Source organism: Pocillopora verrucosa, chromosome 6 (genome assembly GCF_036669915.1).
Source record: "Pocillopora verrucosa isolate sample1 chromosome 6, ASM3666991v2, whole genome shotgun sequence".
NCBI lineage: Eukaryota > Metazoa > Cnidaria > Anthozoa > Scleractinia > Pocilloporidae > Pocillopora > Pocillopora verrucosa.
Genome location: NC_089317.1, coordinates 23,936,747 through 23,952,304, shown reverse-complemented (window position 1 = coordinate 23,952,304; position 15,558 = coordinate 23,936,747). Strand labels below are relative to the sequence as shown.

Genomic DNA, 15,558 nt, shown 5'->3' with positions numbered 1-15,558 from the left:
GTTTCGTAAGACGTCGAGAAGAAGTGATCTTCCCATAAGACAAGCTTGGAAAACAAAAGGTTGGGAAAAATCTCCCGAAAGATGTAGCTGGAAATCAGAAACACACCAAAAATGTCTCAGTCTTGTTTTAAATACTACCTGCTGGTAGGCCAACTCTTCCCAAAATTACATCGGCCCTATTCGGAAGAGCCGTTTTGGCAATTTGAAAATTCCTGCCTTCTTCGACCGCTCATTTTTCGAGATTTCCATTGCTTTTATTGATGCAATTTTAACCTTAAAGCCTCGTCTGTGCAAAAACGGACTTTAATGCGAAGTAATCAGTCCGAAGTAATCAGTGGTAAATTCATTGACATCTGTTTTGTTATTTCCATGTCAATCTATTCCAGGTTTGATCCATCATGTCCATCAAGTTGTACGACGCGAGCGGTTTGAGCCAGGAGTTTTCATATTCAGAGCAGAACCTGAAAAAGGATGGTGTTTCCTTCGTAAAAGCCGTTGTTAGTTCGGGAACCTGGATCTTCTACACCTACGCAAACTACAATGACGCACAAAATGGTGCTGGCTCATCTAACTACAAGGTTCTCAAGCCTGGACCAGAAGTAAAGATCTCGAATGTGAATGGCTCCATGCTCCTCCTTCCGGACCAGGTAGAAGGAGTCATTCTGTTCGAGCATAGCTTCTACGGTGGAACCAACAAGGTATTCAAAATACATAAGCTTTCAATAATCAGCAGCTCACGCTCTCTGTAAAAAACGCTCTGCTCTGTCTTACAATTCTCGTAAGACAACAAAGAGAGATCAGCAGTAAGTAGCAATCAGTTCTAAATGGATTACAGGATAGTGTGGCATCATAGAAGATGATGGTTTTTTTCATTTTCTTAATTTTGAACAAGGATTTTTAGTTATTTTGGTTGGAAATTGGCCGTGAGTGAACTCGGGCCTGGAATCATTTTTCTAAAAAGTAGATTATTTCCGATAATAATCTTCAAAGTCACTTAGACGCAGGCAAATAAGATGGCTTGTTTCCACATGGATTCATATTCATAAGGAATCACAAACAGATCATCTATACATCATGCAGACACTTGATGTAAGTGACAGGCGCAAGAGGCATTGAAAAGCGATCAGATTGTTGTAAGAGTATAACTGATATTTTTTCCACATACCCCTGTCTTTTCCCTTCGATACCAAAGGGCGTATGTTTCGTGACAATGTGGAGCAATTTTTCCCAATTAACGTCATAGCTCTGGTTCGTGCTAGATCTCCCTTCGCAGTTCCTAGAAAAATATTTAGTGGACTTCGAAAATTCATATCAAATGAGGAGTTTAACCAGATTTAAAACTTTTTTCAAAAGACACTCCTGCAAACGAGCTTATTCTTTTACTTAGTGTCTTAGAGGTTAGATGCTAGTACAAAATTATTTCTTTTGAAAGATGTTTCTCCTTTCTCTGGTTTCTATTCTTTCCACAATTTCGTGTAGTGGTTTAAAGAAAGTTGCCCAGATCTGAACCCCTTTTTCCCAACCGGGAAAGTTGGAGGAGTCTCCTCTACCATCGTGTTATCCAAGAACGAGAAGTTTGCAGCCTTCACCAAAACCAACTATCAGGGCTTGCAACAGCAACTGGAGCAAGGCAAGTGGTATCCAAGTCCAGGAGCCATGAATTTCCCCAACGACCGAATGGAGAGCCTCCGCAAGATGTGAAATGACCAATCTGACCTGGCTCTTCGCTTGCATTTCGTACCAGCTTTTTTCTTTTCTTTTCGTGTTTTGTTTTTTTTCATTTGTTTTTTTAGCTTTTGGCCTAATTGTTATCTTTTGATTGATGAAAAGTTAGCAAAATAAGATTTTGTCAATTTAGCTCAGCGCTTAAAGTCTTTAGAGATGAGTCAAATAAAAGAAGTTTACTGCAAAAGGTTGGCATTTTTATTTTTTATTAAGAAAGAGCTTTTTTTAGGGGAAATGGATGTGATCTCACCCTATGGATGTGTTTAGTATTCCATAATTCGGATTTTATTTTGTACCAAAGCAGCGTTTTTAAGGAAAGGAGCGAAAAAATTGCAATTTTCAACCGCTTTTTCCCGTGACCAGAGTGTAAGATAGAGTTCGTGATATTGAAATGAAAGTCAACAGTTATCAAATGCATCGCAGAAATATTCATTATTTCAAGGACTGGCTAGAATTTCGACCGAGCACTTCTTACGAAGACAACAAAGTAATGCCATTACTATGAATATGTCAAAATCGTATATGGGAGCTGCGGATTAAGGAATAAATCTGAAAGCGATCTTTACAATGATGAACACTACTCAAGAAGTAGTAAAAATAAGGTCTGAAGAAAAAATTCAGGCCTACACGGGATTTGAACCTGTGACCTTTGCAATATCGTTGCACGGCACAATGTGTCGTGAATTTAAGTTGTTTACTGGCAAATGTCTTTTCATCGGAGAAAGCCTAAGCAGTCAGTGTGACAACCAAACACGTAATTGAATCGAGAATATACCGTTTAAATACAAGAAGTAGTCGTGGAGAATATTTAAAGCAAAGAAACAGATATGCAACATGGCAGTCGATGGAGAACGTAAATACTGCCGGTTGATCTTTTCAATCTTCGCAAAAAACTAACCATATGGAAAAAACAAGATTACTCTTCAAATATGCTTTATGTAAATGCTTTGCGCGATTTTCAGCAGAGTCAGCAAAATTTTCCTTCCCAAAACAAACACTCCAGTGATGATTTCGTGTTAGGCCTTTTGCTGTCGGTGTGTGCGTTGTAAGTACATGAAGGAACGGTACACAAAACACGCGTCAACTTCTAAATGATAAAACATTCCCTGCAGATCTTTCTAATTTCGACAGATCTTAGCGACGAGGTCTTCACGAAGGACATGATCCATTTAACTGGGTAGATGGGATCAAAGCTCTTTGTCACTACCATTCTTAGTGTGTGTTAATGTTGGGTTGATTACTTTGCAACATTTACTTTGCGGCAGTCAAATACCACGACATTATTGGCATGAAAGACAACACCCTTACGCTCTGATTGGTGGAAACATACTCCTATGGTGCGAGTAACATACCACTCTATGTGCTTACATAAAGCTATTGAAATATTGCAAAAATAATGATAACTCAAAAACAGGCACTCTAGGGGCCTCAGGGCTGTGATCTGATCGGTTCTACATACATAGGCGATCTAAGGCGGTCTGATTTGTGTAAGATACATACCCTAATGCAGCGATCTGATTGATGCGAGCAACATACCACTCTATACGCTGACATAGAGTAATTTTTTTCCCAAGATAGTCTGACTTTAAGATAGGCACTCCAGGGGCCCAAGGGCCTGTTACTTTTCTTGCTGCCTTTTTTTCTCGCAGGCGCTCTTTTTGACGGCGCAGACTTCCCGCCAAAGGGTAAAATCAGCGGAAATTAAGAAGCGCATGCGTTAGAGGACGAGAATTCCAAAATGGCGCATATGAGTCTTGAAAAGTATTTAGATTAGGTCAGGAAGCGATTTCGTTGATAGTTTTGTGTTAAAAAAAAAAAAAAAGAAGAAGAAGGAGAAGAAATAAACAACCGAGTGATGCACTTACTTTCATGCTTGAACTTTCCCAATAGGCGAAAAAAGGACTTGTTTCCAAAAGTGGCGGTATTTTAGCGGTAAGATTCAAATTAACCTAAGATCGCACGAAAGCCAATTTTCCTTTCTTCAAATGCACAGGATGTTTGCACACTATCGTAAGATTCAGGGAAGGTTTTTCCAATTTAAAATGACATTTTCGCAGACCGGGATACAGTTGCGCAGTTGTTGCCTGCGCGTCGAACACAACAGCATGTTTTTACCATATGATTGTTTAAGGAAAAGTCTAAATATATAAAGAAGCACTTAAGATATGGTCCTGTGATAAACAAGTTAGTTTTGTTTTCCCTCGAGTCCTGATGTTTCCCTCGACTTCGTCTTTAGAAAATGTAGGGACCATACATTAAGTGTATATTGTTGCCCTTGCTGTAAAGTCGTGTATCAATTCACATGTGCCAGTTTATAAATGAAAACTTGATTTATTTAAAGCAAATAAAAATTGAGCATAAGACATCGAAGGAATTGGAAGCAATTTTTCCCTTTTACACTTGTACCAGTGAATATTTCGCCTATGCTCATTATGATGTTTAATGATATTTAAACAGTTTCAAATATTTATGTACTTGTAGGAACTATTTTCCTTTTGTCATCCACACATAGCAAGTCCAAGACCATTACCATTACTTAAAACCATTACAGATTACTTACTTTGGGGATAATTTGTATAAGTATATAATAGGATAGTGGATAGCCTTGAAGGTATGCTATGATTGGCACTCAAACTCCAAATATCCTTTACCTTTCACCTTCAATCAATGCATGTGGAATTTGAGTTTACAAATTTTTGTAATTGTTGCAGGAATGAATGAGTGAAAGTGATCTTTTTGTGCTATATTATCTCACTGTGTTAGTGTATACTAAAACAATTCTTTATTTCAGTATTGGTGGCTTCAGTAAAATATTTCCCTTCCTCCTTGGCTGGGTATCTAATAGTATCCACCTTTAGCCACCTCCACTATGGTCTATACTTGTTAATCGTCATATTATGCAGACAGTCCTGTGTGCACTTTTATTGGAAAACGTCATGAAAAAATCCTTGTGTGAGGGCTTTGTGCAATGGGGTTAATAGGGCTGGGACAAGGTCTGTGCAAGATGAGCAGAATGGAAAAAAGCAAGAGGATAGGAAGAAAGAGAGAGAAGGACAGACACATGATAAAATGCCTACTGACTTAGATACGGGTTGTGTGATAGGAAAATATTTTGCTCTCTGTCATAATGTGTAAACTGAGCACAATAAGGTGCGTATGTCATGACTTTGAGTGAAATATTTCCAACCAGGCCTTTGCAAGGAGTGTATGCCTGATACAAGAAGAGAGATGAAATTCCCTGTTCCTGCTAGTGTTTTTGAGCCTGCATCGCTGTTTAGTTGTTTTATCATTAACTATGAAAGGAACTAGTTTTTAAGGGTATGTTTTCCCATTGTTTCAGAATTTCTTTGCATTTTGAAACAGCTGAAACCTAATTTTTTTAAAGCAACTTACCATTTCATTGTATCAGGTTTAGTTGGTTTGTATTTTTGTCAGTTACCAGATGCACAGCTGCAATGTGAAAGATCGCTTGAACCACCATATGATGAAAGGGCAGCATATCATCTCAGATAAACAATGCCTTTCAAATTCATCCCAATAAATGGGAGTTATGGGCTTGTGGTTTTTATGTGGGAGGAAACTAAACAAGATACCCTTCTATTTATATTGTTTTTTTGCAGAGCTATTTGGGCTGTGGCCAATGGTGATTATGTTGAAGCACGATCTGCCCAAGCAGTTGTTGTCCAGTATCTTTTTTGAAAACCTAAAATACAAAAAATTCTTGTTAGATGGTTTTGGAAGTTTTGGAGGGAACAGTTCTTTATTAGCTGTGACACACAATCTTTTTTCCCTCACAATTTTTCACATTGCAGTAGTCCAAAAATAATTTGTTTTGATAATTGGCTGCAATGTCAATTTTTTAATATTCTAAGAATTCACTTGCTTATGTGCAAGTTTGTATTATTTTGTAATTACTTAATGATTCATGCAAAACTGGCCTAGTGTTAGTTTATGATGATTCTTTGATCGGCAGTTGGGTTACTGATCCCTTAGCAATGGTACTATAAAAATAAATCAAAGAAACATATTGCATTGTTAACCCAGTACAAGAAAAGTAGTGTGAAAAGAACCTTAAGTCGTAACAACACCCAATATGTTTTTGGTTGAAAAAACTCAGTGTATGCCTACTGAAACTTTTGTTTTCTACATGTCAACTGTTTGCATATTATCTAATCATCTTTTGTCTTAACAAATAGTAAGTCTTTCACCTGTGCTTTTCAGAGTCAAAAAGGTTAACTGACCAGTATGTTTGTTAACAATTAATCCTAGAAATTAATCAATTATTAGAAATGATTCAGATAAAATTTAATGCCTAACCAGCCACCAGATAGAAATCCTGAACATCCTTGTTATTAACTGAAAGTGGAGATGTGACACAGCTAAGTCTTTTTCTATGTAAGAACATGTTCTATACATTGTAATAACATCAGACGATTACAATGCAGTGAAGTAGAAAGGAAAAGGCTGCAGTCATCTTGTAGTTTTCTGTAAGCACTATCTCTCAGAGTTGAACACAGAAGGTAACTCTTTTGTGCTTAAAGACTTGTAATTGTTTAGTTTATCCTGGTTCTAAAAGGTGACGGAGACAGAATTTCTCCTTACCATATCAATACAATATCATGATGATCAAGCAGACAAGTGATGAGAATAAAGAAAATTATCAATTAGGGGATCATTTTTTGATCCAATATCAAATTCTCTAAACCAATATCATAGGAATTGTATGGCAGACAGTAAGGAGAATTACCAATGAGATCTTGGAGGTGAATGGGTAAAACCTTGAGGACTTCATCAAGTTCCCCTAATCTGTCTGCTTGCTTGTATCCATGTGTTCTTCAGGGCAGAGAAAAGCCTGAATAATTATGGATGCTATGTTTTGCTTTTACTAATGCCACCTCATTTGACAAGGGCATATAATCTTTATTCTGTCTCTGGAAATATTAACCTTGGTGATATTATTCTTTATTATTCACCAGGGCATTGCCACTAATGAATGTTGTCACAGTAGATCTGAGACTTTTTGCCATGCAGTTACAACTGTTTAAAATATGTAGTGTTTAGAAGGTTTTGTTTTTTTACTTCAATTCTTAATTTGGTATTTAGTTCCAAAGAATATGTCACTATATATTTCAAAAAGAATCTCTGACTTCAGGATTTGATTGTATTTACAGTTTTACTGGTTAAAAGGTAATTTTATCCTAAAAACAAAACCTGAAACAACTTTTTCAGATCTCTTTCATTGGCAGTGACTTTTAATTAGCCATATACCACTTTAACCACGAACTAGGCCTGTGTTTTCAGCTTGCAGAAAGTAAAATATGAGTTATTTTATGGGGCTTGATGGCATAAGTGATACAAAACCATGTCTTTCAAAAGTTATCGTGTTTTGTCATTTTAAAAATAATGATAATGATATTGGAATTATAATTGGTGATTTTGACAGGCAGACAAGCAGCAAGTAAGAAAGGGACAGGGCAAACCTGGAGAAATGTTGGAAAAGGCGGCAGAAGTAATAATGGGGTGTTTCAGGGTCGGTGCAAGTGACCGGTCAGTTCATTGAGCTTGTCAGCTCTCGCAGTTGTTTTGTTCACGGAACTGTATGGCTTATCTGCGATACATGTATTGCAATACTGTTAGTCATTTATTATGACATCAGAATGCGTGAGAAATATCATTACACAAGGTATGACGCTGGACTAACGTGCTGAACCACGAAACAATCAAGCTATGATTTGAAAGGCGTGTAGGTTCTTTATCTTTTTTAATCGAATTTTGCCGTTAAAACATCAAACAACATCGTATATTCAGAAGTGTTGATCTTTTTTGTCCTGTGTATGATTCTTAATGGGAGTGGTGAACGTATCGGGTCGTTTGGCTTCTTGTTTTAAATATTCGGACTAGAGTATCCATCGCATGCTAAAACTGCACCTAAAACAACCAACCAATTAATTTTCAAAATACGTGTTCGGTTTAATTTACCCCAGGGTAATGAGACTAAGTCCGAGAGAAACGAATCACTCTTTATGATACACCTCAGTGCCAAATGGCTATTGTGAAATATCATTAGGGGGTGGGTGCTTATTCGAGGAATGAGGCTTATTAAAGCTTGGGCACTTATAGTTTAGATATGTGCAAAAAAAAAAAACCACAAGAAAGTGCGATCTGGAATAAGACATCCAAAAATAAGCAATTGTAAGACTACACTACTTCTCAAATATCCTTTATGTAAATGCTTTGCGCAATTTTCAACCAGGGTCAGTAAAAACTTGCCCTTCCAAAACAAACACTCCAGTGATGATTTCGTGTTAGGCCTTTAGCCGTTGGCGTGTGCGTTCCAAGTGAAGGAAAAGTACACAAATTACGTGTTAACTTCTAAATGGTAAAAAAAACATCCCTGCCGTCCTTTTCTAATTCCGACAGACCCTAGCGACGACGTCTTCACGAAGGATGAACCATTCAACTAGCAGGATGGTTTCAGGGTTCTTTCTCAATGCCATTCTAAGTGTGTGTCAATGTTGGGTTGATTACTTTGCAACAATTACTTTGGGACCCCAAAATTCCATGACATGATTGTCATGAAAGACAGTACCATGACATAAAAGGCGAGTAAATTTTAATCTAGTTTCCCCTAGGGCAATGAGAAAACGTGTGAGAAGCCATTCTTTTGAAATTGACCCCACTGCGAAATTGGTTATTGAAAAATATCATTACACAAGGTATGACGCTGGGAGAACGTGCTGGAATGCACTTGTTAGAGCGTGGGCACTTATTAGTTTAGAAATGAAACAAAATAGAGGAATAGAAGTAACAAAATAGAGTGCGAGCTGGAGTGTTACCCTGAAAGCACAAAATAAACAAGCCGTCATCTCCTACTTAAAAGCATGCAAAGGTATGACGCTGGGAGAACGTGCTGGGATAGAGCGTGGGCACTTAGTAGTTTAGAAATGTGAAAAAACAAAATAGAGTGCAAGCTGGAATGCTACCGCGAAACCACAAAATAAACAAGCTGTCATCTCCTACTTAAAAGCATGCAAAGAGATAAAACTCGGAAGCGTTTTTTTCTTTTAGAAAATTGAATTTTGCTGTTTAACTATCGAGCAACATCTTGTTGAGATTAAGTCTTTGAGGACTAATAGCTTGTGACGCGCCAGTTTTCAGCCACCATCTTTTTTTAGCTCTTTTGATTGTCTCTAAGGCATCCATCGCATGCTAAAACTACACCTAAAACTATAAATAATCAAAGAATAGTAAAGTGCGTTCGATCTCTAATAAAAGTTTTTTTTTATTGTACTGATTGCGCAGAAAAAAAGTCGGTGTCTTCAGCTCGAGGCGGCCAAGAAAACATTTGTACATGAGATCAAGGCTATTTGTGCCACATAGCCAGCCTAGCCAGTCCGCCACTCCAAAATGGCGCCCAATGCCTGAAATCGCATGGCCTCACGATCGATCCCCTCGGGACTGGAAGCCCCCAACTGTTGCACAGACCCATTATACAAAACTAAATCTGGACAAAGAACTTTTTATTATCGCACTGTCAGCCTGTGGAGCAGTTTAGACAGTGATCTTAAACTTTGTAATTCTTCTTCTAATTTTAAGCGTAAACTTAGGTCAAAAATTAATTGTTGCTTTTCTTTCTCCTCGGTCCTAGTTTTTAATCATATCATATATTTTTTATTGTCCTTTTTTAAAGTTTCTTAGTTTTTATCTTACCCATTTTATCGTACCTTCTTAAAGTTTCTTAGTTGTAATTTTCGTAATTATTTTTAGGTTTATAGATTAAACATTTTTATTATTGTAATTATTAATTGTCACTGAAAAGCCCTCTTAGGGAGTGTCAATAAAGTTTGTATTGTATTGTATTATTGTACTGGTCCATAAAAACCCTCGAGAGTGATTACAACAACAACTAGACGATTAGTATGCGTTCTCCTTCGTCGAACGCAACAACCAACCAATTAATTTCAAAATATGTTTTCGATTTGATTTACCTCAGGCTAATGAGACCGAGAGAAACGACTCATTCTTTCTAAATTCACCTGAGTGCCAAATGGCTATTTTAAAATATCATTAGGGGGTGGGTGCTTATTCGGGGAAGAACGCTTATTGGAGCGTGGGCACTTATTAGTTTAGAAATATGAAAAAAACACAAGCGAGTGCGAGCTGAAATAAGACATCCAAGAATAAGTAACCATAAGACAAAACCGAGATTACTGCTCAAATGTGCTTTATGTAAATGCCTTGCGAAATTTTCATCAGAGCAGAAAAACTTTCCCTTCCAAAACAAACACTCCAGTGATGATTTCGTGTTAGGCCTTTAGCTGTGGGAGTGTGCGTTGTAAGTGAAGGAACAGTACACAAAACACGCGTTAACTTCTAAATGGTAAAAATATTCCCTGCCGACCTTTCTAATTCCGACAGATCTTAGCGACGAGGTCTTCACGAAGAACATGAACCAAACACTTTGCTCGAGCGATTCTACGCCGAAATTAATAACAAACATGGTTAAACCACGAAAAGACCATTCCATTCCATCCGGGGAAATCATGTGATTACCTATACTAATAGATGAATGAAAAATAAGTACCGGTTCTAGGTTCAGGTTAAGATTGTGAGGCGAATCCTGATTTGCAAATCAATAAATATCATAATGAAATCAGTTATCTAGGAGTAGAAGATAACAATTAAAATCAGCGATTTTTTTTAAGAGATTTTAAAATTGCCCATAAACAAGGAATACCTTTTGTCCTTACCAAGTCACGTTTCTGCTTAAAAATTCTCGATGTCGAATCTTTTACGTAACGGAAGGTACGTTAATGAAGCTTGAAAAACACAAAAGGTCTTTAGAAAGAGAAACCTCAGTGTAGGAGTAACCTTACTATAATGTCAAGCATTGTTTTTGCGCAACCCTGCTGTTTAAGACTTCTGTATAAAAACTTGTAAACCGATCTGATCTCTGTTTGTTGTGAAGTCGTAAACTAATGAATGACATGTTCAACCGCAAAATGATCATCATTGGAGCGAGAGGACTTCAATGTACCTTGAATGTGCAATCCTTGTACGATTATAAGGAATTTATAATAAAATATACATGGATCATGCCTCTTTGTTACCTTTGCTGGTACAGGTTTTTACAAGTGTATGAAAAACACTTTCACTGTTGTAAATCACAAACGCCTTACTCTTTTTTTTTCCTTTTTGTTTATTGTTCTTGTGCGAACAACACTAATTACAGTTCAATTTTGCACGCACTATGCCAGTAACATTTGGTAACTTTGTGTAACGTAGCATGTCTTTAGACCGCATTATTCATCGAAGTTTGTTCAGTTTACCCAGTAAGTCCGCTTGCTGAGCAGAAATTATATTTCATCGTACCGCACGTCGTGCAGCTTCTTCGCCGTTAAGCAGTAATTCAACAGCATCGCAACAAATGTAAGTTTTGTATGGCGTAGTTTTCCTAAGCGTATTTAGTATTAGGCGTATTTAGCTTAATTTACTTTTGTAATAAGTATTCGCTCGCTAATTTGTTTGCATTTTTAACCGATCCGATCCGATCAATACCAACTTGTGTCAGCATTTGTTGAGATTAAATATATTGTAAAGTCGCGTTAAAAACTCTCTGACTGATTTGCTGAGAGTTAGTCGCCCATGGCAGCCACATCACTAATTTGCGTTAGGGAATATCTAGCGTGCTGTTGCCTTCACTGTTTTGCTTCACAATCTTGAAAAAGAGAAAATCAAAGAAATGCATAAGTAAAAAATAGGTATTTACAAAGATAAAAATGTAGAATGTATAGAAAAGAGGAATAAACAAGTAAACGAATAAAAAAATACACGTTATGTATATAACTACTGCAAGTAGGCCTCTTTAAATAAAATGTCTTTAGCAATTTCTCAAAAGTGTTGATGTTCGTGCATATCTTCGTTGTCTCTGAAAGACGAGTGTCTATAGTCAGCTCTTATAATATCATAATTGAGTTGATCCAGGTTTAAAGACTTCCAGTCGCGAGTAATTACAGTCTTATAGGATAATGCAGGTTTTGCACTGAGAGTTTAAAAGCCACAAGGCTATGGTCAAATATCCAACGAGAGTGCACACAGATATCATTTAATAGATTAGCATCCTGTTCAGTTATTATGCAATCCAAAGTAAGTACATGAAGGAACGGTACACAAAACACTTGTCAACTTCTAAATGATAAATTATTCCCTGCAGACCTTTGTAATTCCGATAGATCTTAGCGACGAGGTCTTCACGAAGGTCATGAACCATTTAACTGGCAAGATGGTAGCAAAGTTCTTTCTCAATGCCATTCCTAATGTGCGTCAATGTTAGGTTGATTACTTTGAAACATTTACTTTGCGGCATCCAATTTCCATGACATGAAAGACAATACCATGACATGAAAAAACCAAGACTACTTTTCAAACTTGCTTTATGTAAATGTTGTGCGCTATTTTCAACACAGTCAGCAAAACTTTCCCTTCCAGAACAAACACTCAGGTGATGATTTCGTGTTAGGCCTATAGCTGTGGGCGTGTGCGTTGTAAGTACAGGAGTACTTGTAAGAGAAGGAACGGTACACAAAACACTTGGCTTGTCAACTTCTAAATAGTAAAAATATTCCCTGCCGATCTTTCTAATTCCGACAGATCTTAGCGACGAGGTCTTCACAAAGGACATAAACCATTTAACAGGCGAGATGGAAGCAAAGTTCTTTCTGCCATATGCCATTCTTAGTGTGCGCCAATGTTAGGTTGATTATTTTGCAACATTTACTTTGCGGAATCCAATTTACATGACATGATTGACATGAAAGACAATACCATGACATGAAAGGCAATTGACCTTTGCGAAATGGCTAGTGAGGGAGAACGTGCTGGAATGCTATGGTGAAACCAGGAGACAATCAAGCTATGATTTGAGAGGCATGTGCGGTTTTTATCTTTTTTAAATCGAATTTTTGTCTTCAAAACATCAAGCAACATCGTATGTTCAGAAGTATCGTTCTTTTTTGTCCTTTGATTCTTAGTGGGAGTGGCAAACTTATCGGATCGTTTCACTTCCTGTTTACATTTAGACTAAAGCACAACCGACTAATTTCTATTGTGAAATATCGTTAGGGCGTGGACACATTTTTTTAGAAATATTAAAAAAACACAAGAGAGTACGAGCTGGAATGCTACCGTGAAACCACAAAATAACCAAGCTGAGTTATTCTATTTAAAGGTATGCAAAGAGGTGAAGCTCGCAAGCGTTTTTAATCTTTTCAAAATTGAAAAATTTGCTGTTAAACTATCGAGCAACATCTTGTTGAGGATTGGTCTTTGAGGACCACCTCCTCGTGAAGCGCCAGTTGTCAGCCACAATGATATTATGTAGGTATGGTGAAACGTGTCAATCATTTTTTTTAAAAGCTCTTTTGATTATGTCCTAGGGGCCTAATTAAGTTTTTTTACTCCCCTGTGACATGCGCAGTTCTGATCTATGAAATGCTATAAAAGGAATCTCATAGACACTCCCAAAGTTGTCTTTTGCAGTTTCGTAAGACGTCGAGAAGAAGTGATCTTCCCATAAGACAAGCTTGGAAAACAAAAGGTTGGGAAAAATCTCCCGAAAGATGTAGCTGGAAATCAGAAACACACCAAAAATGTCTCAGTCTTGTTTTAAATACTACCTGCTGGTAGGCCAACTCTTCCCAAAATTACATCGGCCCTATTCGGAAGAGCCGTTTTGGCAATTTGAAAATTCTTGCCTTCTTCGACCGCTCATTTTTCGAGATTTCCATTGCTTTTATTGATGCAATTTTAACCTTAAAGCCTCGTCTGTGCAAAAACGGACTTTAATGCGAAGTAATCACGAAGTAATCAGTAGTAAATTCATTTACATCTGTTTTCTTATTTCCATGTCAATCTATTCCAGGTTTGATCCATCATGTCCATCAAGTTGTACGACGCGAGCGGTTTGAGCCAGGAGTTTCCAGATTCAGAGATGGACCTGAAAAAGAATGGTGTTTCCTTCGTAAAAGCCGTTGTTAGTTCGGGAACCTGGATCTTCTACACCTACGCAAACTACAATGACGCACAATATGGTGCTGGCCCATCTAACTACATGGTTCTCGAGCCTGGACCAGAAGTAAAGATCTCGAGTGTGAATGGCTCCATGCTCCTCCTTCCGGACCAGGTAGAAGGAGTCGTTCTGTTCGAGCATAGCTACTACGGTGGAACCAACAAGGTATTCAAAATACATAAGCTTTCAATAATCAGCAGCTCACGCTCTCTGTAAAAAAACGCTCTGCTCTGCTCTGTCTTACAATTCTCGTAAGACAACAAGAAGAAATCAGCAGTAAGTAGCAATCAGTTCTAAATGGATTATAGGATAGTGTGGCATCATAGAAGATGATGGTTTTTTTCATTTTCTTAATTTTGAACAAGGATTTTTAGTTATTTTGGTTTGAAATTGGCCGTGAGTGAACTCGGGCCTGGAATTATTTTTCTAAAAAGCAGATTATTTCCGATATATAATCTTCAAAGTCACTTAGACGGAGGCAAATAAGATAGCTTGTTTCCACATGGATTCATATTCATAAGGAATCACAAACAGATCATCTATACATCATGCAGATACTTGATCTAAGTGACGGGCACGAGGTATTGAAAAGCGATCCGATTGTTGTAAGAGTATAACTGATTATTTTGTCCACATACCCCTGTCTTTTCCCTTCGATACCAAAGGGCTTATGTTTCGTGACAATGTGTAGCACTTTTTCCCAGTAAGCGTCATAGCTCTGGTTCGTGCTAGATCTCCCTTCGCAGTTCCTGGAAGAATATTTAGTGGACTTCGAAAATTCATGTCAAATGAGGAGTTTAACTAGATTTAAAACTTTCCTCAAAAGACACTCCTGCAAACGAGCTTATTCTTTTACTTTGTGTCTTAGAGGTTAGATGCTAGTACAAAATTATTTCTTTTGAAAGATGTTTCTCCTTCATCTGGGTTCTATTCTTTCCACAATTTCATGCAGTGGTTTAAAGAAAGTTGCCCAGATCTGAACCCTTTTTTCCCAACCGGGAGAGTTGGAGGAGTCTCCTCTACCATCGTGTTATCCAAGAACGAGAAGTTTGCAGCCTTCACCAAAACCAACTATCAGGGCTTGCAACAGCAACTGGAGCCAGGCAAATGGTATGCAAGTCCAGGCGACATGAATTTCCCCAACGACCGAATGCAGAGCCTCCGCAAGATGTGAGATGACCAATCTGACCTGGCTCTTCGCTTGCATTTCGTACCAGTTTCTTTCTTTTCTTTTAGTGTTTTGCTTTGTTCATTTGTTTTTTTAGTTTTTGGCCTTATTGTTATCTTTTGATTAAGGAAAAGTTAGCAAAATAAGATTTTGTCAATTTAGCTCAGCACTTTAAGTCATTAGAGATGAGTCAAATAAAAGAAGTTTGCAGCAAAAGGTTGGCATTTTTATTTTTTATGAAGAAAGAGCTTTTTTTAGGCGAAATGGATGTGATCTCACCCTATGGATGTGTTTAGTATTGAATAATTTGGATTTTTATTTGTACCAAAGCAGCGTTTTTAAGGAAAGGAGAGCAAAAATTGCAGTTTTCAACCGCTCTTTCCCGTTACCAGAGTGTAAGATAGAGTCTGTGATGTTGACCATGAAAGTCAACAGTTATCAAACGCATCACAGAAATATTCATTATTTCAAGGACTGGCTAGAATTTCGACCGAGCACTTCTTACGAAGACAACAAAATAATATGTCAAAATCGTATATGGGAGCTGCGCATTAAGGAATAAATCTGAAAGCGATCTTTACAATGATGAACACCACTC

At 37.5% G+C, this 15,558-nt stretch overlaps 2 protein-coding genes across 2 annotated transcripts; both read left to right on the top strand.

Annotated features, from left to right (window-relative positions):
- On the top strand, positions 1–1,901 carry LOC136281784 (uncharacterized). The gene is made up of 3 exons (XM_066168754.1): positions 1–59; positions 387–698; positions 1,480–1,901. Exons 2-3 carry the CDS (start codon positions 399–401, stop codon positions 1,699–1,701), a joined length of 522 nt encoding a protein of 173 aa, XP_066024851.1. The 5' UTR covers positions 1–59; positions 387–398; the 3' UTR covers positions 1,702–1,901.
- An 11,342-nt stretch (positions 1,902–13,243) lies between these two features.
- Positions 13,244–15,176, top strand: LOC136281781 (uncharacterized). Its single transcript, XM_066168750.1, has 3 exons — positions 13,244–13,321; positions 13,646–13,957; positions 14,745–15,176. The coding sequence occupies exons 2-3, from the start codon at positions 13,658–13,660 to the stop codon at positions 14,964–14,966; spliced, it is 522 nt and encodes a 173-aa protein (XP_066024847.1). The 5' UTR covers positions 13,244–13,321; positions 13,646–13,657; the 3' UTR covers positions 14,967–15,176.
- Positions 15,177–15,558: the final 382 nt, after the last annotated feature.